Source organism: Equus quagga, chromosome 5 (genome assembly GCF_021613505.1).
Source record: "Equus quagga isolate Etosha38 chromosome 5, UCLA_HA_Equagga_1.0, whole genome shotgun sequence".
NCBI lineage: Eukaryota > Metazoa > Chordata > Mammalia > Perissodactyla > Equidae > Equus > Equus quagga.
In genome coordinates, this window is record NC_060271.1 from 49,917,414 (window position 1) to 49,945,371 (window position 27,958).

Below are 27,958 nucleotides of genomic sequence, written 5' to 3' on the forward strand. Positions count from 1 at the left end.
GGGATTGTTTTTCTTTCTTTTTTTTGGAGGGGGGGTGGTTTTGACAAATTTATTGGTACTTTAGTAAAGACATTCACCTCAGTCATTTCTCTCTCCCATCTTGAACTTAGGTTAATATTTCAGTTGAGTCAAGAAAAGAATATGTAAGATGTTATTTTAACATAAAAAGTAAAATGGACAAAAACGGAAAGTTTGCCTTTCCATTTAAAGCAAGTTAAATTCAAGTATCTTGATAGAATTAAATCATGTAAGTAAGAACTAATAGCTCTATTTACATTTCCATCATTTTACTTGGGGCTTACTCTAAACTTAAATGCAAGTGAACATAGTGTTAGGAATATATACAGGCTGCTTCTCTGGAGTTATTACCTATTAAAGAGCTCAGCGAGTAGTTACCAGCAAAAAAGAGTCTGAAGCTGCCTCTAAACTTAAAATTGTAGGAGTTTTCAAGGAATCATTATACTGTATGTTTCTTTTATCTGTGACTACACTTTTTTTTTTGAGGAAGATTAGCCCTGAGTTAACTGCTGCCAATCCCCCTCTTTTTGCTGAGGAAGACTGGCCCTAAGCTAACATCCATGCCCACCTTCCTCTACTTTATATGTGGGACACCTACCACAGCATGGTGTGCCAAACGGTGCCATGTCCGCACCTAGGATCAGACCTGGCAAACCCGAGGCCGCCGAGGCACAACGTGCACACTCACCCACTGCGCCACTGGGCCGGCCCGTCTGTGACTATACTTTTAAAGATGTATTTAACTGTCACATTAAAAGAAATTCATATACAAAAAAATTTAAAAACCTACAACCCTTAACACATAGATCTAACAAAGTATATGTGGTCAAAGATTCCATAAAATATGCATTTTCTTTCCTTCAATTTTCAGTACCTAAAATGTGCTTTTGAGAGGCCACTGGCAAATATGTATACACTTAAAATAAACCATGCTACTGTATTAAATAAGAATTCCTGCAGTAAGTTAAAACCGAACCGGATTTCACTAGTCACTCAAATGCTTTGACAAAGTTACAGAAAGTGCATCTTTCTCCTTCTCCATTGTCATATAATGTTGCGTTTTTGGGGTGTATTTATCTCTTTTAAAAAATAAAAGTAGCAAATATTTAAGTATTTTATATATTTACATTTTTGGTTGTGGTTTATATTTTAAAAGAAAAGCTTCCTTATGATTTGCCTCAAGCTCTGGTGGAGATGCTTACAGAAACTAGCTAATAAAAATCAAGAGAAGCACAACTGAAATACTGACTTACTCTGGTAACAAACGGTTGTTCTTTGAAGACTAATGAAAGTAGACAAGATCCATTAAGGTAAGTGGGCTATTTCAAATACTCAACAGTTTACATAAGATTTTAAAATGTTTTTTAGAAAGAGCTAAGCATCTGTGTCCACTGACAGCAATGCAATACCTGGTTTATCAAGACTTGAAACAAAACCAATGCCTATTAGGAAGAAAGCTATATTTTATCTAATTTACTTTCAGTCAATATTCCACTAACATTTTCCTCCCAATACAATACTCCTTCCTCTCTAAAAGGCTGTTCCTAGGATCCAGATGGTTTAGGTAAGAAGGGAGTTAAGTTAGAGAGTAACTGCTTGCAGTTGAAGTACATGATAGGTTTTTGCTTCTCTCTTAATGGGCTAACAGTTGTGTCTAAAAAAATATTCAATTCTTAGAAAGATACAATTTCTGATTTTTTGAATTATCTGTAACCTTTGGAAACTAATCACATGAAACTGCAAAATTAGCAAATGTCTTGAAATCTGTATATAAAACATAGATTACTTCTAATTTCAAACTCTCATTTATTAGTGTACCACTCAATCTTAAAAAAAAAAAAAAGGCGGCTCCAAAGATAGTCTTATACCATTCTTTAAAAAAGGAAAATGGTTCTTTTTAGCTTGACAGCCACCCCACACCCAAATTTCAAAACACATTATTTAATTGTCTTGGTCAGGACCTTTCCAACATGAGATTTTACATGTCACTCCCATAGCTTTTGGTTATCAGAAAACCCATGATTCCCTGTACTGCAGGAGTTTGGTCCTGCTGAAGCTGACGTATCCCTTCCAATAGCCTTCATCCTCATTTTTGCTTCTGGAGGCATTTCCTCTGGTTCACTATCCATTTTTCTTATTCTTAATCTAACAAATAATATTTATTTGTTCAAAATAGTAACAGCAAGAGGTATTCAGTGATTACATATCTCATGGCTCAATGAAACGAATGACAACAACGTGCTAAGGGATTAGAAGGAGGAACTGGGAACACTGTTATAAGGTATCTGCACTATCTATGAAACGGCTGAGTGTTACGTGAAAGTGGACTTGGATCAGTTGGTAAACATACGCTGCAAACTCAAGGGTAATTGTTAAAAAAAAAAGAAAAAAGAAGTATAAGTGATATGCTAAAAGAAAAAAACTCACTCATATAGAAAACTCAATTAAAACCAGAAAAGGCAGAAAAAGTGTGGAAAACAAAAAGAAATAACAAGGACAATAAAAACAGTAACAGAGTACATAGTAATCCAACTATACCAGTATTACTTTGAACATCCATGTTCTAAATACACCAGTTGAAAGACAGGGACTGTCAGAATGAATAATTCAAAAAATATATTTTCCTTCTATTTCTTCTATATCCATTTATTTATTCTATATTTCTGTTTCTTCTATTGAATTAGGTTTGCTAGTACTTCACTGAGGATTTTTTGCACAAATATTAATCAGGGATATTGGTCTGTAGTTTTATTTTCCTGTGCCTATGCCTATGTCTGGGTTTGGTATCAGGGTAATGCTGGCCTCACAGAGTGAGTGTGGAAGCACTGGTTCCTATTCAACTTTTTGAAAGAGTCTGAGGAGGACTGGGGTGAGTTCTTTAAATGTTTGGTAGAATACTTCAGTGTAGCCATCTGGTACTTGGCTTTTCTTTGTTGGTAATCTTTTTAATTACCGATTCAATCTCCTTACTAGTTACTGCTCTGTTCATATTTTATATATCTTCATGATTCAGTCTTGGTAGGTTCTGTGTTTCTAGGAATTCATCCTTTTCTTCCAGGTTATCCAATTTATTGGCATACAATTTTTCACAGTATTCTCATAATCTTTCTTATTTTTGTGGCATTGGTTGTAACATCCCCTCACTTCTCATTTTAATTGTGTCTTCCTTTCTTCCTTAGTTTATTTAGCTGGGGGTTTGCCAATTTTTATCTTGTCAAAGACCAAACTCTTAGTTTCATTCATTTTTTTCTATTTTCTGTCTTATTTATCTTTAATCTTAATTATTTCCTTCCTTCTGCTAACACTGGGTTTAGTTTGTTCTTCTTTTTCTAGTTCTTTGAGGTGTAATGTTAAGTTGTTGGTTTGAAGATCCTTCTTCTTTTTTAATGTAAGCTATAAATTTCCCTCTTAGTACTGCTTTAGCTGCATACCCTAAGTTTTGGTATGTTTTTATTTTCATTTACCTCAAAGTATTTTCTAATTTCCTTCTTGATTTATTCTTTGACCTACTGGTTTTTAAGAGTGTGGTATTTTCTACATATATGTGTACTGTCCAGTTTTCCTTTTGCTATTGATTTCTAGTTTCATTTCATTGGGATCAGAAAAGATACCGTGTATAATATTAGTCTCTAAATTTGCTAAGACTTGTCTTGTGGCCTAACATATAGTCTATCCTGAAGAATACTCCATGTGCCCTTGAGAAGAATGTATATTCTGCTGTGGTTGGGTGGAATGTTCTGTATATGTCTTTCAGTTCCAACTGGTCTATAGTATTCCTCAAGTCCTCTATTTCATTTATGACCTTCTGTCTGGATGATGTATCCATTACTGAACGTGGGGTACTGAAGTCTTACTAGTAGCAACCTCACATGCACTGCTATTTATTTCTCCCTTCAATTCTGTCAACAGTTGCTTTCTACACTCAGGAATTCTGATGTTTTATGGATAAATATTTATCATTGTTATATCTTCTTGGCAAATTGATCCTTTTCTCATTATAGAGTGTCCTTCTTTGTTATCTCTTGTAACAGTTTTTGATTTAAAGTTTATTTTGTCTGATATTTTGTTTGAACCACCCCTACTCTCTTTTGGTTATTATTTGCATGAAATATCTTTTTCTATCCTTTCCACTTCCAGCCTATATGTATGCTTAGATTTACAGTGAGTCTCTTGTTGACAACAAATAGTTTGATGGGTTTTTTTAATCCATTCAATCTTATGCCTTTCAATTGGGAGGTTTAATCTATTTACATTTAAAGTAATTACTAATAAGAAATGACTTGCTATTTTCATTTTGTTAATTCTATTCTGTATGTTTTGTAGCTTTTTTGCCCCTCCTTTCTTCTCTTACCACCTGCTGTTACATTCCATTGACTGTTTTGGTAGTCACATGCTTTGCTTCTCACTTCCTTTTGTGTATACTCTAGATATTTTGTTTGTGGTTAACAATACAATTACATAAAACATCTTAAACTCTAAAGAAACTATTTGAAAGTGATAAAAACTAAACTTTAGTCATAAGCCAGAACCCTAATCCTTTACAGTTCTATCACTCCACTTATATTATTGATGTCACAAACTACATCTCTATACATTGTATAACCCATTAACATACATTTAGTTATTTTTTATGCTTTTGTCATTTAAGTTCTATGCAAGAATTAAAAGTGGATTTATGCACCAAAATTACAGTACAGGTTACTATACTTGTCCATGTATTTCCCTTTAACAGAAAACTTCCTATTTTCATATGGCTTAATGTTGTTGTCTAGTGTCCTTTCATTTAAATTTGAAGGACTCCCTTTGGTATTTCTGGTAGGGAAGGTCTAATAATAATGCACTCCCTAAATTTTTGTTTATCTGGAAAAGTCTTAATTTTGCCTTCATTTTTGAAGGACAGTTTTGCCAGATACTGTATTCTTGGTTAGTGGTTTTTTCTTTCAGCACTTTGTATATATCATCCTATTACCTTCAGGACTACAACGTTTCTGTTGAGAAATCCACTTATATTCTCATAGAAGCTCATTTGTATGTGAAAAGTTGCTCCTCCCTTGCTGATTTCAAGACTCTGTCTTTGACTTTCAAAGATTTGATTATAATTTGTCTCAGGGTGGGTCCTTTTGGGTTTATTCTGTTTGGAGTTTGTTGAGGTTCTTGAATTTGTATGTACACTAAGTCCCTCAGATTTGGGAAGTTATCAGGTATTATTTATTTTAAAAATCTCTCTGCCTCTTTCTCTCTCTTCTCTTTCTGGGTCTCCCATAGTGTGTATACTAGTCTATTTAGGACACGTGACAATATCCAGTAAGTTCCTTAGTCTCTCTTCACTTTTCTTCATTCTTTTTGTCTTTTTGCTCCTCTGACTTGATGACTTCAAATAACCTGTCTTCATCTTTGCTGATTCTTTCTTCTGCCTGATCAAGTCTGCTGTGAGCCTCTCTAATGAATTTTTCAGTTCAATTACTGTATTCTTCAGCTCTAGAGTTTGGTTCTTATACATTTTTTTTTGGTGGTATTTTCCATTTGCCCATGCATCGTTTTCCTGATTTTGCTTAGTTGTGTATTTGTGTTCTCTTTTAGCTTACTGGGCATCTTTAAGAGAGTTTTAAAATTCTTTATCTGGAAGTTAAGAGATCTGCATTTCTTTATGGTCTGTTGCTGGAGCTCTGTTCTGTTCCTCTGATTGTCCCTTTTTCTTTGTATGCTTTGTGATCTTGTTTTGATATGGGCATTTGAAAAAAAAAATCACCTTCATGATTTTATGCCTGGTTTTGTGCAAGTGAAGACCTTCACCAATCAGCCCTGCTAGTGGTTCTAGGACCTCTTTTCTATGGATGTGTCTTCTCTGGGCTTGCATGTGCTTTTAACTGTCTTAATTTCCAACGTGGTTTGCCCACTTCTTCTCAGGAGCCCATAATCTCTTTCTCCCTGTGGTATCAGCCTGTGGAAGTGCAGATATATGCAGCTCAAATATACTGCAGCACTCACATCTATTTTCCGTGGTTTCCAAACTATGCCACAGTGTTTGTCAGGGAAACAGAAACCAGTCCTGCAGCCAGCCCAACAGGCTAAAATGTTGGACACAGAGTCCACTTGTGTTTCAGCACCAAAGGTGGAGCCATGGTGTAGGACTGTTTCCTCCTGACTGCACCATGCTATGCTGGAAGGGGCACAGGCATTCAAAATTCCAGAAGCTTTCATATCCCTTCGGATGGAGTCTCTTCCTGGTTACGTGTTGGCCTGGGTGCTGCAGCTTCTCAACTGGTCTCTAGAATTCTCAGAAACGTGTTTTCGTCTGTACACTGTTGTTAACTCAACATCTCCATGGGGGAACAAGGGCCTGGTGCTTCTGCTTCCTACCTAGTCTGCATGTTGTTGACATTAATCTTCTACAGATATTTTTTCCACCATCAGTTGTAACACATCTTAGCAGATTCCAGCGCAGGTTTTACTGAATTACTTTTTTCTCAATTACTTTGAAAACATTCCATCTATCTGTTTTTGAGTCATACAAGAAAATCAGTTTTATAAGGTATACCCAGTTTGGTCATCTACCTAATATACCATATTTAGTTCCCAATGGCTTCTTGTGTTTTTTATTAACGATCCTCAAATGTTAATGGGTCACAATTGTGATAAAATATACAACAAAAAGTGTCAGAAGTTTCCAAAGGTAATTTGTGAAGAGACTATTGTGCAAAAATATTTTGAGCCACACCAATATTTTTAAAATAAATATAGTGATCATCAAAGGGGTTCATGCAATAATGCTGTTAACAAAAAAGCGTTTTAAAAAAGACTGCGTTATTTTTAAAGCACAAATTGTACACATTCCTAACAAAACCTGAATACTTGCTTGTATTGGCCACAAGAATATACAATTATGTAATTCATTAATTTGGTACTATTTATCCTTCTCTTATTCTATTAAGAAGGCTATTCAAAAGCTTTAAGATTACTTTACATTTTTTGATGTATTAGTAACCATAAATTGAAAACAATATTTCAGTTAAGGATCTAGGCTCAACAAAAATTAGTCCCCAATAAGTCAAAAAATCCTTTAAGGATGATTAAAAAGAATCCTGTGCCAAACATGTGCTAAATATTCTCCTCTTATGCCATTAATCTGATATAAAAACAGAATATTACATGATCCATATTCCATTTGTTAAAATTGTCATTTTTTAGCCTTAATATCTTAAGACTGCCCTATCACATCCAGTTCTAACAAATGGAATTTCTCTACAGAACTTTAATACTGCAGGTCCTCCTAATTAACAGCTACTTCTAAAGTAAGGCTAAATATAGAGCGAATAGGCAACATAGGTGCTAAAAGAGAAAAAGTTCTAAACAAAGGTGTATTTGTTTCCTATTGCTCCCATAACAAATTACCATAACCTTACTGGTTTAAAGAACACAAATTTATTCTCTTACAGTTCTCTAGGTCAGAAGTCTGATATGAGTCTCAACCAGCTAAAATCAAGGTGTCAGCAGGGCTGTGTTCCTTTCTGGAGGCTAGGGGAGAATCCACTTTTTTGCTCATTCAAGTTGTTGGCAGCATTCACTACCTTGTAGTTGTAGGACTGAGATCTCTGTTTCCTAACTGACTGTCAGCTGAAGATAATTCCTAGCTTCTAGAAATTACCCACATTCCTTGGTTAATGGCCCTCTTTCTCTATCTTCAAAGCCAGCAAGGACGGGTTGACTCCATGACCTACTCTTCTGCCTGTTTTGTCTGGTTTAAAGAGCTCCTGTGATTACTGGGCTCACCCAGATAATCTTAATCTCTATTTGAAGGTCAGCTAATTAGGAACCTTAACTTGCCATGTAACATAATGTATTGACAGGTTCCAGGAATTAGGATATGAACATCTTGGGGGCCATTATTCTGCCTATCACAAAAGGCATTTAGAAGAAACATTTTAAGTGAAGATGAAAACCGGAAATAATTTCCTAAAAAGAAACCCTAGCCTGTATTTAATAATCATGAAACTGTTTCTGAAAACATTAAATGAAACAATTTTACACGTCTACTCGTCAAAGTTTTAATGTATTTCTTGTGACACATAACTGTCAATCTCTAATGACCATTTATACTAACTAGAAATCATGAGTACCAATATACAAATTAATGTCTGTAATTTAAGAAAACAGTCATTTCTCTTTGTTAATAAGAAATCCCTTGAAAACAGACTTTTTATCCCTTTGTGAAAAAGGCAAAATAAAATTATTTTAGTGGGATTTGAATTCTAAACTGATGTGTGACAGGAATTGTTCAAATCAACTGATTATTTGCATAATTCTAATACACAATTATTTTGCCCTTTTAGGAGTAGGGTTTTTTTTCTTTTGATGAAGATTAGCCCTGAGCTAACTATCTGCTGCCAACCCTCCTCTTTTTGCTGAGGAAGACTGGCCCTGAGATAACATCCATGCCCTTCCTACACTTTATGTGTTAGGAGGCCTACCACAGCATGGCGTGCCAAGCGGTGCCATGTCCGCACCCGGGATCTGAACCAGCAAACCCCTGGCCGCCAAAACAGAACATGAGCACTTAACTGCCGCGCCACCAGGCTGGCCCCAACAGGTTTTTAATTTCTGATCCCCATCAAGTTAAGAAAAATCTAAGTATGAATTAACTTTAATTAAGTCTAAATAAATCTTTTTGGAAATGACTATTGGTATGGTCAATTTTCCATCAAAAATACTTTCAATATTTTTTTCTCTTGTAAAATGCACCATAGGCTTTCTTTTTTAATCTTCATGTCTATTGAGTAACATATTTCAATTAGAAAACAAACCTTCACACACTTCTCCTGAATATCATTTCTCTGAGAAGCAAATTTGATTACTGGTTTTCCACCATCAATTCCATATTCTTCATTTTTCAATTTGCTAAGGTGGTGATCTGAAATCCAGTCCATGAAGACAGTTAAAAGTTCATAAATTTGTGCATTAAGTGGTACCTATATGTAAAAAATTAAATCAAACCTTTATTTCAGTTCACAATCCTATAAAACTTCAAAAGCAAGCTTTAAATTTGGTAAGTGATTATAGAATAATTTACCTAAACCACTTCACTAAAATATATATTGAATGACAAAGCATTTCCAAACGAAAGATGTTTCAAATCAAGTATCTCCAATTAATATTAGAAACATGTTAAATGCTGGCTGAGAGAAGGGGAGAAAACCCACCACAATAAAGAAATTGAAAGAACTTCACCGTATTACTAAAATTGAGAATTTCCATAAAAATTCTTTTTCTAAGTTTGATAACACAGAAGAGTAAAACTGGCCTCAACTCCAGAGCATGAAGCAACATAACGAAAAGATTTTAACAAATTTAAAGGTTTCAAAAGCTGAACAATTTCCACTATGGAATTTCATATTTTCTTCTTCCCAAAGAAGTTGTTTCTTTCTTTGTCTTTACATTATAACATTCTATAAAGAGAATATGAAAATTTTTTCCTGGAAATCCTGTTCTCTGAGAGTCTACCAAAATGGGAGGGAAAAAAATAAGAACAAAATGCCAAAAAAAATTTATAAATTCAGTTTGACTGATTTTAGTCAGCCTTCAAACCACTTTTAATCAATTTAATTGAACATTTATCACACATCTACCTTAAGCAGGGAACTATGCTAGGTTTAATTAGTTTTTTAAAAATCTGAAAAGACAGAGAAATATAAAAGCAAATTAATACAGGGGCCGGCTCCGTAGCTGAGTGGTTAAGTTTGCGCGCTCTGCTGCGGCGGCCCAGGGTTCGGAGCCTGGGCGCAGACATGGCACCACTGGTCAGGCCACGTTGAGGCGGCGTCCCACATACCACAACTAGAAGCACCTGCAACTAAGATATACAACTATGTACTGGGGGTGGTTTGGGAAATAAAGCAGGGAAAAAAAAAAAAAAGACTGGCAACAGTTGTTAGCCCAGGTGCCAATCTTTAAAAAAAAAGCAAATTAATACAAAGGTAACATTAAGCAGATAGCATGGTTCTGTTTTTAAAAGAAATGAAAACAGATGTCCACAAAAAGCCTTGTATACAAACATTATTAGCAGGTTTATTCATAATAGACAAAAACTAGAAAAAGCCCAGGTGTCTATCAATAGAAGTATCAATAAACCGTGATATATTTATACAATATATATTTATACTAAGAGGAGCAAACTACTGATGCACTCAACATTACAAGGAACAAAATAAGCTGTTCACAAATGAGTACATACCGTAAAACTCCATTGACCAAAGTTCTAAAATAGGCAAAATTAATTTATGGTAATAGAAATCAGATCAACAACTACTTGCTGCAGGAAAGAACTGGGAAGTGACATGAGGGAACCTTCTAGGGTGATGGAAATGTTCTTCATAGTTGTAGGTTACATGAGTTGTAGGCATCTGTCAAAACTGATCAGACTGTACCCCTAAGGATCTGTGCATTATGTTCCTGTATGTAATATACCTCAAAGTAAAAAAACTTAGGGAAAAAAAGTGAATGAATGAATGGGAAGGATTGTTGTCTTGATAGAAAAGTAACACTGAAGGCTTGTGGAATCTCAAAACAATGAACGAGGAAGCTGTTGTTAAGCTTAAGTTCCTGTGATAGTGTTACTGTGCCTGAAATACTGCTGAAATATTGTTTTGCTTTTGCAAATTTGAAATATTATGCAGATATATCTCTGTAAAGGAATTATTATGGTTAATCTTTTCATACCAAAAATAATGTTTGCTAAATGTAAGAAAAAGATTAAAGAACAAAGAGAAAATTTCCTGGCTTTCCATTGCAGAAATTTTCAATCATGTCATACCTTATAAGTTTTTGAAACTAGTACTTTTTCTTGTTTTAAACTTTTCATTTCATGAGCAGCATGGGAACTTCCTTTCAATCTCTGTATGGTCATAAACTCATATTTCCTCTGCAACAGGACATATCCATGAATTAAAGAACAATTATATTAAAAGTGAGAAAATCCAAAGGAAATCATTTTAAAATTCACTTGAATTGCAAGAGAAGAGCAGGCAACTTACCTGTAAATTATCTAAACGAGCCTGAACTCTTTTAGCCTGAATCTCCATCTTCCTGTTTTCTTCATTTACTTCATTTAACTAAAGCAGGAAAATGTTAGATATTTCAATATAAACCTTAAGCTGATTTCATACTAAAGCTTTCCCACATAATCTATCTTATCTAGTCTGTATAACCAAGCGATGTAACAAAACAGAGGTAGCATTCATGATTAAAGATCACAGCTAAAATCATCATTTGTCTCTAAAACATTAATGGTACCTAAGGAAGTTTACTTCACTCTACGAAAAATTTGCAAGTCTCCTGAAATCTTACAAGCACACATTTTAATGGGAAACGTCTTTTAATTGAACTTTTTATTTAACTATGATGTAGTAACAGAAAAGCATACAAACGATTTAAGTATGCAGTATAATAAACTAATGGGATTGGATTAAATGTATATATTAATTTGGGAGGAACTGACATCTTTACAATATTGAGTCTTCTCATCCATAAACATAACATATCCTTTAATTTATTTAGGTTTTCTTTATTTTCTTTTAATAATGTTTTGTACTTTTCAATCTACATTTTGCACATCCTTCTTTAGATTTATTCCTGGATAGCTAATGTTTTTTGATGTCACTACCTATGGTGTCTCTCAGTAAATAATATTTACTATTTCATTATTGTTGGTGTACAGAAATACACTTAATTTCTGTATACTGAACTTACATCCAAAGATTCTCCTAAATTGGCTTAATTCTAATAACTTGTCTGTGTACTTGTTTGGATACCTACATACATAGGTACATAAGCATGTCATTGTGGATAATTCTTTCTTCCTTTCCAATCCTTACTTTCTCTTTTTTTCCCTTAGTACATTGACTAGCACTTTCAGTACAATGTTCAATGGAAATAGTAACAGTAAGCACGTTTATTTTGTTCTGATCTCAGAGGGAAAAGATTCCAATGACTTATATTAAGTATGATTTTGATTTTGGATTTTTTTTTTGTAGACACTGAGGGGTAGTTTTTGTTTTTGTAGATATTCTATTAAAAGCCAGCCCTGGTGGTCTAGTGGTTAAGATTCATCACTCTCACTACCTCAGCCTGGGTTTGCTTCCTAGTCAGGAAACCATACTATCAATCAGTTGTCATACCATGGTGGCTGCACGTTGCCGTGATGCTGAAAACTATGCCACCAGGATTTCAAATACCAGCAGCGTCACCCATGGCAGACAGACTTTAGAGGAGCTTCCAGACTAAGACAGACTAGAAAGAAGGACCTGGCCACCTACTTCTGAAAAACTGGCCATGAAAACCCTATGAATAGCAGCGGAGCATTGTCTGATACAGTGCCAGAAGGCGAGAGGATGGCACAAAAAGACCGAGCAGGGTTCTGCTCTGCTGTCCACAGGGTTGATAGGAGTCACAATCGATTCAATGGCAGCAACAACTCTATCAGAATTAAGAAGTTCTCTTCAATTGCTAGTTATTATCATGAGTTGGTGCTGAATTTTATATCCACAAAATTATGATTTTTCTCCTCTTATCAGATAACATGTTAAATTTCAAATGATAACTACCTTTGTATTCCTGGACTAAATCCACTTAGTTGTATTGTCCTTTTTATGTATCACTGGATTCAATTCACTGATATTTAAAATTTTTGCATCTGGGGCCGGCCCAGTGGCGCAGCAGTTAAGTTCGCACATTCCACTTCTCGGCGGCCTGGGGTTCGCCGGTTTGGATCTTGGGTGCGGACATGGCACCGCTTGGCAAAAAGCCAGGCTGTGGTAGGCATCCCATGTATAAAGTAGAGGAAGATGGGCATGGATGTTAGCTCAGGGCCAGTCTTCCTCAGCAAAAGAGGAGGATTGGCAGTAGTTAGCTCAGGGCTAATCTTCCTCTAAAATAAAGTAAAATAAAATTTTTGCATCTATATCCACGAAAGACTGGTTTGCATTTTTCTTCTCTTGTAATGTTCCTGACAGGTTTAGTTTCAAGGTTATGCTGGCCTCATACAACAAGGACAGATTTTCTTCCTTTTTCTATTTATGTTTAAAGTACATGATACTCCTCCTTTAAAGTCAGCTATGAGTCCTACTTGTTCCTTCTTTGAAGGCAAGCTGTCTTATTTTTCTCTGACCACTTTTAAGATTTTATCTTTAACTAAAGTTTTCAGCAGTCTTAAAACAGTGTGCCTATGTATGGTTTTCCTCAATATTTATCATGCTTAGAGTTAACATAAGTTCTTAAATCTGTAGATTAGCATTTTTCACCAGTTTTGCAAAATTCTTGACCATTATCTCTTCACATATTTTGTTTTTGACCTATTAAATCTTTTTGTAACCCCCACGTTAAAACTTTTTATCTATTTCCTACATGTCTCTTTTATGAGTTTTTCATTCTTCTCCACTCGATGTTTTCATTCAAAGATTTTTTATGAAACTATTTTCCAGTTCACTAATCCTGTCTTCTGCTGTGTCTCATCTGTTGTTAAACTCATTCAGAGTTTTGAAATTCAATTAAGCATATTTTTCAATTTCAGAATTTCAATTTAATTCCTTTTTCTAGATTCTAATTCTCTAATAAAGTTCTCAATCTTTTTCCTTACTTTCTTGAACATATTAATAATTATTTTAGTCATTGCCTATTAACTCTAATATCTGAATCACCTGCAGGTATGATCATATTGTCTGGGGTTTTTCCTCTTCATATTTAGTCATGTGATTTTTTTTTAATATGCTTAATTTTATATAGAATGACAGAAAAATTATAATTTTTATACTTGTAATATCTTTTTTCAGAGAGGGCTCATCCTTTCTTCTGGTACGTATTTAAAATGAGGACTGATCACCTTAATCTGATCAGGAACTGAGATCAGTCAAGGCCAGGTTTCAGTTTGAGGAGGGTTCTATCTACTTCTAATTCACCTTTTCCTAGGGAGCAACCCTACTGCTTTCAACTGAGAGCCTGGGGTGTTCACTGGGACTCTCATCCTCAATGAGTCTTGGACATTAATCCTTGTCTCCTCAGCTTGGCAAGACTTAATGGGAAATGTTACTATTATTACAGGAAGTTTATTTATATCCAGTGCTATCATAAATTACTATATAAGTCAGTCACAAAAATAATTTATTTTTTTTTAATTTATTTTTGCTAAATAGAAATTTCAAAGTATGTATCATTCGTCATGCCAGAAGTTGGCAAATTATGGCCTGTAGGCCAAACCTGACCACTGCCTACTTTTATAAGGTCTTATTAGAACACAGCCATATTCATTCACTTACTTATTGCCTATAGCTGCTTTTGCACTATGATAGCAGAGTTGAGTCATTGTGACAGAGACAATATGGCCCACAGAGCCCCAAATATTTACTATCTGGTCCTCAACAGGAAAAATTTGCTGACCCCTGATCTACACTAAACAAAGTAACCATAAAAAAGCTTTCTGACACTTGGTACCAAAGAGTTTCTCCCAAGCTCTTTCAGTTTGGATCATAAATCCAATTATCAATAGGCACAATCACTTACTAATGCACATAGCCACTTCAATCACCACACACTCATGCAAACACATGCAAAACTATTAAGCATTATATAAACCTAAGAGATAGGTATAGTTAACAATGTACCTATGTTAGCAACTAAAAGAAGCCCTTCTCAAAAAAGAGTGGTATATTAATATTGTGAAGGGAAAAAGAAATCTTTCCAGGGATAAAGCTGCCTTTCAGACAAAAGTAAGTCAAAGTCATATTCCAATTGTAGGAGGCCACAAACGAATTCAGGGAAGCCAAAGAATTAAATTAAGTGAGAAATAGAGTACCTAGTTATCACTGCCAAGGAGAAAGGTTATGACAAGTAGTGACTACAGGAAATCAAAAGCAGAAACAGAAGAACACACAGCTAGCTGAGGAATTCCAGGAGGCAGATTATCTCTGAGAGTTTGAGTTTAATTACAGTCTAGAATCCATAAAGTTTTCCAGCCCATGCTTCAATTTTTAAAGTGACTGGGTTTACCCCAATTTCTGCTCATCTACTTCTCCCCACACAAATATACACATAATCATTCTTCTTCCTCTCTTCAACATATTCCTCCACTTTCACATCTTTCAGTCAAAAGCTGGCAAAGGAAAGTAAGGGGAAAAAAAAGAAAGAAGATAGAACTCACAAAAATATTTCAGTTATGCAACTGTAGTACTATTAAGTATTGGCCTAAATTATACCATTTGTATAAATGAAAAATTGCACTGCAATATGATACCAATCTATACTCCTGAGACTATGAGCAACGTGAAGGCTTTCTTCTAGGACAGTGCCTAGCATATAACAGATACTCAGAAAAATAAACAAACAGTAAATAAGCAGTGGCATGTAACAGCATTTACAAGGAGAAGTATTATAGCTAGAAATCAATACCTAAAAGTCCCCAGGATATCCTGTTTTATCTTTTGCTTGTTTGTAAAACAATTTCAAATTGTCCAACATCTCAGCTGGTTGCCAGATGAGAAACAAAGACCTTAGGAATACTTTATTTATATTTGGAAGTACTTTATAACAAAGGTAACAAATAAATCAAAAATTTCTCTAGCTAGACTGTGTTCTAGGATTTTGACTTATAATTTGTTAAATAAAAGCTATACAGTTCTAACAATGTCTTGTAAACTAATATATATTAAAACAGGTCTTACCTGTTTTTTCAAGTTATCATTCAATTCTTTCAACGCATCAAAAGAGGACCTTAGCCTCTTGCTTTCTTTATTTCTTTCCTTAAGAACTTCAGTTAAGTGCTCAACTTCTGCATCGTGTTGCTAAGAGGGAAAAAAATCTGATCTGAAAATTAGGTAAGGATTCCAAATGTCAATAATGCCACTGAACATAAATTAATTAAAAATTAGAACTCCTTGAATTACAAGGACTTTAATCAGTGCATTTAAGTATACATGTCTAATACTGCAAGTTATAAAAACTGTGTAATCAACCAAAGTCATAACCAAAAAGAAGTATTTGTTAAACACCTATTTAAACGTGCTATATGGGGCCGGCCCAGCACACGTTCCGCTTCTTGGCGGCCCAGGGTTCGCTGGTTTGGATCCTGGGTGCAGACGTGGCACCACTTGGCACGCCATGCTGTGGCAGGCATCCCCCATATAAAGTAGAGGAAGATGGGCACGGATGTTAACTCAGGGCCAGTCTTCCTCAGCAAAAAGAGGAGGACTGGCAGTAGTTAGCTCAGGGCTAATCTTCCTCAAAAAAACCCCCAAAAAGACGTACTATACAAATTAAGTAGCAATAAGGCTATTTTCTGCTTCTGCTCAGAAACTCACTAAAATAATTTCTATCTTACATCATGGAAAGATAAAACAATGAAGGATTTCTCATCCTGCTTAAGAAAGTTATTCATAGCTTTATAAATTAAAATTTAACGTTTTAGTTACCCGCAAGGAGTAGAAGCAGCACAATATTCCATAGATAGAACAAACTAATTTCCTGTTCTCATAAAGTAGCTAAAATTGTTTTCATCTCAAAAAATTTAAATACATAATAAAATTTCTCTGAACCCCAAACTATTTGACTTTCCTTAATTAGTTTTATAAATGATTCAAATCAATTTCCCCTCTAATTACATTTAAATGAGATAGCACCTTTTAGATTTAGTGTGAATACTTGTAGTTTCTTTCATTTTTTACTCGCAATTTATTCATGATGTATTAGAACAAGCAAGTTTCTATAGCAAATGAAGGAACTAAATTAATTCCTTAAATGAATTAAACTATATTAATTTGAAGTAGATGCAAATGAATGCAAGTGGAAAGAAATTCTCATGATAAAAATTAAAAATAGTTTAAAAAGAACACAATTGGAAATTTTTGAACTTTAAAGTACCAGAAATAAAAAAAGTCACTAGATGAGCTCAGCAGCAACATAGAAATGAAAGTAGATCGAGCAACAGACATCAAATCTGAAGAATACAGAAGAAAAAGATGAGGAAAAAGGGACAGAGCCTCAGAAATCTGTGGGATAATAGCAAAAGACCTAACGTGAGTCACTGGAGACCCAGAAGGAGAGGAGAAAGCAACTGGAACAGAAAAAATTACAAAGAAATATTAGTTGAAAAATTCCCAATTTGGTGAAAGACAAATTTACAAATTCAAGATATTTGGTGAACCTCAAAAAAGGATAAAGTCAAAGAAAAGCACAAGGAGATACACCATAATTAAATCAGTGCTGAAAACCAAAGATGAAGAAAAGTCATGAAATGATTCTCTTTACATGACATTCTGGGAAAGGCAGAACTACAGGGACAAAAACAGACCAGTAGCTGCCAGGGGCAGAGGATGGGGAAAGAGATAATCGCAAAGGAGCACAAGGAGGTTTTCAGGGTGCTGGAATTATTCTTTATCTTAATTATGGTGGTGATCAGAAGACTGTATTACATTTTTTCAAAACAAACAGAATGAATTTTACCCTATGTGAGTTACACCTACAGTAACATCCTCAATATGAAACAAAGAAGGATCCCATTCTACCTATATAACATTCTTGACAAAAATATTTAATCTGAACATAACCGTTAGGAAATAATCAGGCAAATCCAGACTATGACATACTCCATAAGACTGCTGGCCCAGAGTCTTCAAAGAAAAGTCTTACAAAAAACAAAAATGGTGAACTTGATACTCTAGATTCAAAGAAACCAAAAAAGATACAAAAATCAAATATAAGGTATGAATTTTGTCTAGTTCCTTGATCAGAAAATAATACAAAAAAGCAATGGAAGACATTTCAGGGACCAATTGGGAAAATGAATGAATGGGAAATGAATATATTGAATATATTGTTAAATTATTTAATTAGCATTAATTTTCAAATATGATAATGGTGTGGAGAATGTCTCTCCTAAAAATAAGGATTCATAACACTAAGGAAGCATTTAGGGGTGTTATGTCATGATTTTTACAAGTTACTTTCAAATGGTTCAGGAAAAAAATGGGGCAGGAGGAGAAATAAAGCAAATGTGAAAAAAGGCTAATAACTAGTAAATCTAAATTAAGAGGAAAAAAATTATATTACTCTAAAATCAAATGCTGGTTACCTCCTTTATAATCTGAAATCTTGTAAGAACCTCTTCTTCGACACCTTTAATTTTACTCAAAGCAGTTTCATGTCTGAAAAGCAGTTGTTCTCTTTCAACTAAAAAACGTTCTCGCTTTTGAAGTTCTTCAGCAAATTCCTGTTGTGCTGCAGTTTCACACTGTATCAAAATGTCAGATTTAAGCATTTTTAAAAACCACATTCACAAATTCTACAAATTATATATTTACTGAGATTGTAGCTTAATTGAACGATGTTTAGGACTACATTGGTACCAAGTAAAATCTGGACTACATTACAGCTAAACTAGTATAGCAAGTAAACTTGCACAGAAATTCTATCTTGTTGCAAAAGGACATGATACTGTAGTGAGATTCCACTATGACGACTCAGGAGAATTTGGGTTCCCAATGGATCAGTACTATACAGAATTAATCTCCTATCCATGTTCTACTTCAACTTCATGGTCCACTCTTTTACATATTTTCTCCACTCCCTCCCCTTCTTGTCTATCATCTTAGGCTGAAAGACTCCAGTCCTGCATTAAAGCACTAACCCCCTTCCCTGACCCAATGCTACACTGCTAAACATTACTGGAGAAAAACCACACACAATGTAAAAAAAACATGTTCTCAATGCAGCCCAGAGATCATTTTATATTTTCATGGTTGGCTTTCCCATTCTCCATTGTCTATTTCAAACCTTCTCCACTCTTTACTTTGAACACATCACGTCCTACACAATTCTGTGCAGACAGCCTCATCTCTAACTTCACAGGGAAAACAGAAGACAGCAGAAGGAAACATCAACCTCCTGCCCTCAAGACACACACCTTTCTCCTCCCCTCCCTAATATAAAGGTAGCCTCAGGATCTCATTGTCTTCTGTCTTCTCCTGGAGACTGCTATGCTGATTATCCCTCTAATATTTTCAATCTCTCCCATCTCATCGGAAATGAAATCTCTTCTGACTCTGCCCTCATCTCCTCCCCTTCACAAACTTCTTTAAAATACTGTCATTTGCTGAGCCCTCTTCTTTACCTCCCAGTTACTCCTCAATGTACTTTAATCTGGCGTCAGTGTGCATTCCCCTACTGAAATGGTTTACCTATTACTAAACCTGAAGGTCACTTTTCAGTCTTGATTTTATTGTCTCTCAGCAGCATTTTATACCATTGTCCCTTTCTTCCAACTTAAAATACTCTCTTTCATTGGTTTCCATGACACCACATTCTCCTGATTTTCCACCTCCCTCTCTGGCCAGGGCTTCTCAGTCTCTTTTGCAGGCTCTGCTTCCTCTACTGTCCTTTATTGATCTGTGATAGCCAGCCTGAGTTTTCACTATTTTCTTTCCCCCGATAGGCTGATAAATTCACAATCTGACAAATCACTCCTTTCTAAAAGCCTCTCACCTCCAATTTCTTGCACCTGGAATGCCTTTCCCAGTCCTCTCCTTCCCTGTAAATTCTACCTCTCAGTGAAGTACTAAGCTAAGTCTCTTCCTGAACTTCTCCCCAGCGAACTTAGGCCAAAACAATCTTCTTCTGAAACGCTATGCTAATTATAATCTGAATTATTTAGACAAAATAAGATATTGGTTTCTAAAAAATGTTTACTTCATGTGTATAGAAATATTTCCAACTAGAAGAATTTCAAACAGAAACTGCGCATTACATATATACTTTTGCTGCCCACCTAGTGGATGCTTGATAATACACAAATTATATCCTTTGGAGACAAAAAAGTCCCAAAGAAGATAGATAAAGGCCAATGTTCTGAATTGAATTTTGGTGAAAGTTGACAAGAGAACTTCTTACATATAGGTATTTAAAACAGTGAATCTAGAACACCTACTTAAAAAAGCACAGTTACCAGTAGGTTTTGTTTTATTTCTTAAGCAGGGATGGGATGGGATGGGAATAAAACACAAGGCAATCTGAAATCTAAGAAATACACCTACACATAAAAACACCACTGTTCATATTTTTCTCTCAGCCATACCTTTTTCCCTTCAATAGTTCCAATAAATTGTGTTTGCTCCCTTCTGACCTTGTCTTGACACATTTATCTAAAATAACTAAGATCAAATACTTGTATTCAAATTTTGTAAATGTCTGATGCTTAGAACAAACATTTCTGAATTCTCAATTCAGTATTCAATTCTCACCTGCAGTTTCTGATGTATCTGAAATAATTCATCATATATCTGATTGATCTGATGTGGAAGTAAACTCTGCTTGTTTGACGCTTTAGATGGTGGATAGCTGACATGTTTCAAAGGAGAGTCACTTGCACCACTACAACTTTCAGTCCAATTTCCTGAATTTGGGGCAAAATTAGTTGGCAGGGCAACTGCTAAGAAAACAAAATTTTAATTATAAACTATATTAATTTACAGTTTTAAATATTCTCTGATGGAGTAATCTTCAAGAAGAGTTACTTTAAATATTAATTGTATTATTGTTAAAAAGTTTCAAGTACTACATACAGAGAGAAAGAATGATAACAAATGTAGTAAAATGTTACCACTTAGAAAATTTGGGTGAAAGCTGTACAGGAACTCTTTGTGCTTTTTGCAATTTTTCTGTAAGTCTGAGGTTATTTCAAAATAGACTTTAAAGTGCATGAAAACACTCATGTATTAATTGCCTAGGCCAAGAAACGGAAAGCTACCTCAGAAATCCCTGATCAAATTTCCTTCTCTGCCCTAAACCAAATTAACCACTAACCCAAATATAGTGTTAATCACTGCTTTGCTTCTTTTTAATTTTTACTATTTGTGTTAAAAAATGCACCTTGTTTTTCAACTTTATATAATGTAATTATATAGTTATATAATTAGGTAATTTCTATAACCTCCTCCTTTAAATACTATGTTCTTGTGTTAATGACAGAATCAGGTTCACAAATCGTCACTGCTTTATCCTATTTTATATTTTTACATGCCAACATTCTACAACAGGTGGATATCTAAGCTGTTTTAGCTATACAGATGCTACACCATCTTGCACGTGGCTCCTGGTGCACACGTTCAAGAGTTTCTCCAGGGTATATAACTAATAGCAAAATGGCTGGGACTTACGTTATATGTGCAGGTTCAATTTTATTACTGATGCCAAATTTTTCCCCCCAGTGGTTCTACTAATTTACTTTCCCAACAGCAGTGGATGAGTGAGCTCCTCTTACTTCACTTCTTTGCCAACACTGTTAGCAGAAAATAAATGCTGACAATACAAAGAGCAGTGGCTTCAACTTCCATTAGCCTCCTGGGAGCCCTAGCTTTAAGGAAGAGGTCTCTCATCCTGTACAGACACTAGGGGAGCCAAAATTAAAAATAATATGAATTTTTAAAAAAGAAAAATGTTCCACTTCACTCAGTTCAGCAAATGCCATTAAAGTGAAAGATACTTCTAGTATTCTCCTTGCCTCTCCAGGTTCCCATCTCACCAATCCCTGGCCTGAATATTCCTTAATTTTGTCAACTTTTAAATACATTCAATTTTTTTTTATAGGTTATCCTATATTTTCAATTGTTTTTGGTGGGAAATTTCCACCATGTAGCAAGAAACACAAATCAAGGCAGAATTATTTTTCATTTTCCTCAAATGCTGAGATGAATGGGATAAAGAAGATGAACGAGAACAGTAAGGGAGAAATGTTCGTTGTGTGTAGACAATGTATTCCCAGGAGAAGAGATGCAGACAGTCTATCAATGGGGCAAAAGTGCTCTCAAAGTCTTGCAGCTAAGAGGGGGAGGGCACCACCTCTGGTTGCCTCTTGCCTTGGAATCCTGACAAAACTCTGATAGGCAGCCTGGTAAGACGGTAACTACTAGTTCAGTGCCTAGGGAAGCCATACCTTAAGTAATCTGGAGTATTTTCTTAAAATATTAAAGGATTACTCAAAGACTACCACAATCTTTTAATCACTCTCTAACACATAATGACATGAAAAAGAACTGAAGAAATTATAAAAAGGACTCAGTTGCTTAACTTATTTTGATACATTTTGGGAGTGTAGGAACACTGTAAAATAAAGAAGTTTATTTTTCTCTTCTCCTTTAGTTTAGTAATAAGCACAGAAACTATCTCACGGCTTACCAAAATTCAGAATACAGAAATTTAGAGACACCTGAGGACCAGTGTTATTACTATGGGATAAGCTTTATGTGCTCTACTTGACAAAGTTAATTGTTCTAAAATGCATATTTCCTTTACCTTTTGCTATTTCTCTAAAAGACTCCTTGGTTATTTTGGAGGTACTGACTCTATCATCACTCTCAATCAAATCTTCTTCTGTTTCCTGTTGCTTCAAATCTTGAAAAGAATCCAGTTCATCATCTAGGCTTTAAAAAAAAGGTCTATCACAGCATTCTGGAAGTTTTCTATAGCATTTCAAAAAGATAAAACTACTTTTCAAATATTCTTAGCATAACAATTGAGAAAAATGTAACAAGTAAACATTTTTAAGAATGCAAAAAGTAAAAATATAAAAAATAATAGTCATTGATCCTGAAAACTCAATACAAGTATCCTTCTACAAATTTAAATGGCTTAATTTAAAACTACATATACCTTTGGAATGCTCTACAACTGCCAAAATCTTTGTTTTGATTCCCAATACTTCTGTGAGGTAAATATAACAGGTATTGTTATCTGTAATTTTAGCTAAAGGAAATAATGTTTAGCATGATGAAACTGAACCCTAAAGAACTTAAATAATTGACAGGACACATAGCTAGTAAAATGTGGAGCAGAACTAAAATCCAAGTGTTCTTGCCAAAAAGATGATCTCAAAGTTACAATTTCAAAAGCAGTGCTGTTGAAAGGAAATACAATGCAAGTCACATAAGGTAATTAAACTTTTTCTAGTAGCCAAATTAAAAACACAAAGACATGAAATTTTAATATATTATATATAACCTAGTATATCTAAAATATTATCACTTACCTTATAATTAATACAAAAATTATTGAGCTATTTCACACCCTTTTATCCATCTTCCAAATCCAGAATGTATTTTACACTTACAGCATATCTCAATTGCTGACCAGCCCCGTTTCAAGTACTCAACAGCCACATGTTACCTGTGGCTCCTGTGCTGGACAGTACTATAATTCTAAACTAGACCATAACTATGGATTGTGATAAAACTATCCAATGCTATAAAAACCTTCATAGTCCAAATGCTTCAAATTATAACTTGAAATTATACCCAGATCATTTATAAAAACAAAAAATGATAAAACTTATCAGTTAAATATAAGAAAATAATCTTCATGAATTCATAATTATCTTAAAGCCATTTTTACTTTCCTTAACTTCATGTCCAAATTTTGAATCCAGATCAACAAGGTTACTTTGTGAGTGCCAAATGAAACAGTAATAATGACAATGATGATAATAATAGCATAGTTGAGTGCTTTTCTATGTACTTAACACTGTTCTAAGTGCTTTACATGGATTAATTCATTGAAGTAGAGAATGACGCAATTACATGAAAAATTCAAGCTCCCAAATATTAATTACATTAATAATTTAGAAATATTTAGGCACAATTGTCTTTTATCTCTCCACAATTATCTCAATATTTTATTTTGTGTATGTATACAGCTTTATGATTTAACATTATTTCAAAATGCTTATTTCACCATAGCTTCCACTGTTTTTATACTGGTTTTACCCATCGTAAAATCTCCGCTACAAAACTGCTAACCCCTCATAGCCAAGTATTATAACATACATATTTTGTAGTTACCATCTCCCCAAACCAACTTCAATTTTCTCTCTCAACTACTCAACATACAGTGCTTACCACACTACCAGACACACAATAGATACTGAGTTAAATAACGATGCCTAACAAAGCTATATTCATTTTGACCGTAGTTCCTTTTTTTCCTAAAAAAAAGAGTACAATCTTCATTTGGGTCCTGGATGAATAACCGTAAAAATAATTTTTCATTTTTCATACTGTGTAAATAACTTTCCATTATAAAACCAAACATAATGCTAGGTTTATGCTTTTATCACAGAGATTCTCAGTAAAAATTAATGTCTCTTCAACTATTCGGCAGACTCCAGACTGCTTATACTTCCTCTCAGAGAAAAGGAAACACTTAAACTGCCCTTTACTCCTCCTCAATTTTTGAGATACTGAGAGCATGGCAATAATAAGGATTCAGGATACTTTACCAATTCACGTTTAAGTACTTGAATGAACTACAAAGAGGTGTTGTATAATGCTTTCTTTCATCAGAATAACATCTTAATGATGAACCGACTTTATCTCCAGATGAGTAGATAGCCAAATCATCTGGTAAAAAAAATTGCAGAGATTACTTACTAAGATCAGATGCCTAATGATCTTATTCTAGGCTCCTAAAGGTAAGAAAGCAAAATTACTTAGCGATTTCTTATCTGTCTCCCCAATGCAAACTTCTAGAAAATAGGCATCAAATCTTCTATTTATTTAGCACTTTACTGATTTACTGATTACAAAATGGTCTTTCATTCATCACCTTATTTGACCCAGCAACAACCCTGTGAAATAAGCAGAACAGGTGCCTTTAACCCTGTTCTAATGGTTATGAACCTGAGCACCAGAGAAGTCATGAGAATTTTTCCAAGTAACACAACCAGCAAGTGGAATGACTAAAATTCAGAATCCAGCCTTCTTTCTACCTAATCACGATACCTTGTCAGTTCTCAAAGTTTAAACATTTTTAAATTTTATATATTTCAACCATTAAATATTTGTTTAATAAACTGTTAGCATTATCTAAAGTCAGTGAATAAAAGAAAGAGAGCTTCTCTGATAAGAAATTTGGAAATACTTTTAAATGTATGCACCCTGATCTAACACTTATTTTTAGTCCCTCAGAAATTTAATGAGCTATACTTTTTAGCTATATTTTGGAAGGCTGGAAATTTTAGGGCAAATTTCAAAAACCAAAATACAATTTTAAGATATTTTTAAGAAACTAGACTGAGTAACTGAAATATTTTTTTTTCATACTGAAGGAATGTTTCAGAAGAGTGTTTACAAAATTTCAAAATGAAATTCCATAATCCACTATATGGTAAACTTTTAAAGATATTAATTACTGTTTCTGCTGCAATCATCTCAAAATCTAATGACTATACCAATAAAGACATTCCCTAAGAACTATCAACAAATCAAAAGACTAATGGTTAGTTACACATGTTGGTTACAGACTACCACATGATGGTCTAACCCACCCAATCCCATGGTGTAGCTATCTTTATCAAGATGATAAATTTGATAAATTCCTCCCGTGAAATAATTATCATCTTAATAATTTGGAAAAGTTTAAGCCTAAAAAAACAACAATTAGTTTCCTTTACTGGATATACTCTGTTTAATTTTTAACATCTTTAAAGGCAGAAATACTGTAACTGAAAGACACAAAAAGCCTAATTTGATTTTTTTTTTGTAAGGAAGGTTTGCCCTGAGCTAACATCTGTTACCAATCCTCCTCTCTTTTTAGCTTGAGGAACATTAGCCCTGAGCTCACACATTCATGCCAATCTTACTCTACTTCGCACCTGGGATGTGCCTCCACAGCACGACCCACAAGCGGAGGAGGTCCGCGCCCGGGATCAAACCTGCGAACTCAGGCCGCTGGAGCAGGGAGCACAGACCTTTAACCACTCAACCAGGCTGGCCCCTCAATTTGATTTTTTAAAGACATCTTACACACTTACTCTCAAAATCACAATTATTATTAGTTAGTTCATCACCAGAATGAAAAAAGCTCAGTATCATAAGATATCTGGCACTAGCCACAACTCTAAACTTTTTTTTTTAAGATTGGCACCTGAGCCAAACTTTTTATTTCCCCTGCTTTTTCTCCCCGAGTCCCCCCAGTACACAGTAGCATATTTTAGTTGTGGGTCCTTCTAGCAGTGGCATGTGGGACACTGCCTCAGCATGGCCTCATGAGTGGTGTCATGTCCGCACCCAGGATCCGAACCAGCGAAACCCTGGGACACCGAAGTACAGAGCGCGAACTTAACCACTGGGCCATGGGGCCAATCCCTAAACATTTTTTTTTAAATCCTTCCTCTCAAATTAAATATGTTAAAAACCCCAAATATACAAAGTATTCTATTGGCTTACCTGGGGAGGTTAAAGATCTCTTACATTTAGCCGGATCAAAGTGTGAAAAATCATACTAAAAAAAAAAACAAACATGATGACATATTTAATTTGTATACTAAGAATCAACTTACAGTCTCAAAATAGTTACCCACAAATTACGTATTAATTACAAAGGTTAGAGAGAAGAAATCTGGTAGACACCACCTTAATCAAGTGATCAAAGTTAATATCACCAGTAATGGATCAAAGCAACACCATGTCTCGTGACTAACAGAGCAAGCCACATGTCACTCACACAGTCAGCTCCTACTCCTGGCGACCCTAGGAATGAGTGACGTCCGCAACGTCCTGTCCTCCACAGCCCCACTCAACTCCTGTGGACTCGGGCCTACGGCTTCCCGTGTGGGGTCAGCCCGTCTCCTATTTGGTCCTCCTCTTCTCCTGCTGCCTCTACTTTTCCCAGCGTTACTGTCTTTTCCAGAGAGTCCTGCCTTCTCATGATGTGCCCAACGTAGGACGGCCTCAGTTTTATCATCTTTGCCTCCAGCGACAGCTCAGGCCTAATTTGCTCTGGGACCCCCTGGTCGCCTTTCTGGCAGTCCAGGGTGTCCGCAGAGCTCTCCCCCAACACCATATTTCCAATAAATCCATTTTTTCCTGCAGCCTTCTTCACTGTGCAGCTTTCACATGCGTACACAGTAGTTGGGAGCAGAGGGTGTGGACAACCTTGGCCTTGGTGTCTGATGACACTTCCTCACACCCGGTGATCCTCCCTAATTCTTCCATTGCTGCCCTTCCGCGTCCCAGCCTTCCCTTGGTTCCGTGGCTGCAGCCTCCGTTTAAATCGATGACTGAACCAAGGCAGACAGATTCTTTAACAATTTCAGTGTCTTCACTGTCTACGTTAAAGTTGTGCAGTTCTTCCACAGTGGGATTTCTGTCTTCGTGAGGTTCAAATGCATGCTGCTTTGGCACTTCTGTCATGCAGAAGGCATGCAATCTTAGGTAGTATTTCATTCATGTAGTATCTATGCAGTATTCCTGCCAAAAATGCATAACCAGTATCTAATCATGAGGTGTCCATCAGACAAACCCAAACTGAGGGACATTCTAATAAATACTTCTCCTATAATCTTAAAAAAAATCAATATTACAAAAAGAGAGACTTGAGAACCTGTTCGAGACTAAAGGCAACAAAAGAGACAACCAAACGCAATGCTCAATTTCAGACTGGATCTGCACCAGGAAAAAAATTTTTACAAACGACATTACTAATTGGTGAAATCTGAGTACGGACAATACATTATAGAATATTATTGTATCAATGAGAACTTTCCTGAGTTTACTGCTGTGCTTGTATAAGATAACGTCCTCATTCCTAGAAAAACACACTCAACTATTTACACTCGGAGGGAGAGTCACAGACGCCAGCGCATTACCCGCAGCCCGGCAAACAGGCGCGCACGGAAAGGAGTCAGCGAGGGAGAAGGGAAGCACGCGGCCACACGGCGACCCCACGCCAAGGGCACAAAGGAGCTCTTTCTATTGTGATTGCAACTATTTTAACTTCGGATTTATTTCAAAGTAAGCAGCTTTCCAAAGGAATTGTTTCTGAACTCCACTCAAGTTCAAAATTGCGCTCAGCAGCGCCGTGCCACCATCCATAAACCACCGCCTCCACAGTCTGCGGCGCCGCGGCCTTCTCACGG

The 27,958-nt window shown here is 35.4% G+C and overlaps 1 protein-coding gene across 6 annotated transcripts in view; it reads right to left on the reverse strand.

Annotated features, from left to right (window-relative positions):
- The window catches only part of CCDC138 (coiled-coil domain containing 138), a 73,203-nt gene that overhangs the window by 45,036 nt on the left and 209 nt on the right, over positions 1-27,958 (reverse strand). For 3 of the 6 annotated variants that reach the window (XR_006888706.1, XM_046662173.1, XM_046662176.1), the window contains exons 2-10: positions 26,268-26,322; positions 24,320-24,440; positions 22,342-22,469; positions 20,292-20,479; positions 18,128-18,286; positions 15,723-15,842; positions 11,046-11,123; positions 10,826-10,933; positions 8,820-8,984 (exon numbers count right to left, since the gene is read on the reverse strand). Coding sequence is in view for 5 of the 6 variants with exons in the window: in XM_046662173.1 (XP_046518129.1) it covers positions 8,820-8,984; positions 10,826-10,933; positions 11,046-11,123; positions 15,723-15,842; positions 18,128-18,286; positions 20,292-20,479; positions 22,342-22,469; positions 24,320-24,440; positions 26,268-26,322 (1,122 nt within the window). In the remaining variant the exon portion in view is untranslated. The remainder of the gene's footprint in view (positions 1-8,819; positions 8,985-10,825; positions 10,934-11,045; positions 11,124-15,722; positions 15,843-18,127; positions 18,287-20,291; positions 20,480-22,341; positions 22,470-24,319; positions 24,441-26,267; positions 26,323-27,958) is intronic. The other 3 variants (XM_046662174.1, XM_046662177.1, XM_046662178.1) reach the window with 3 other exon arrangements.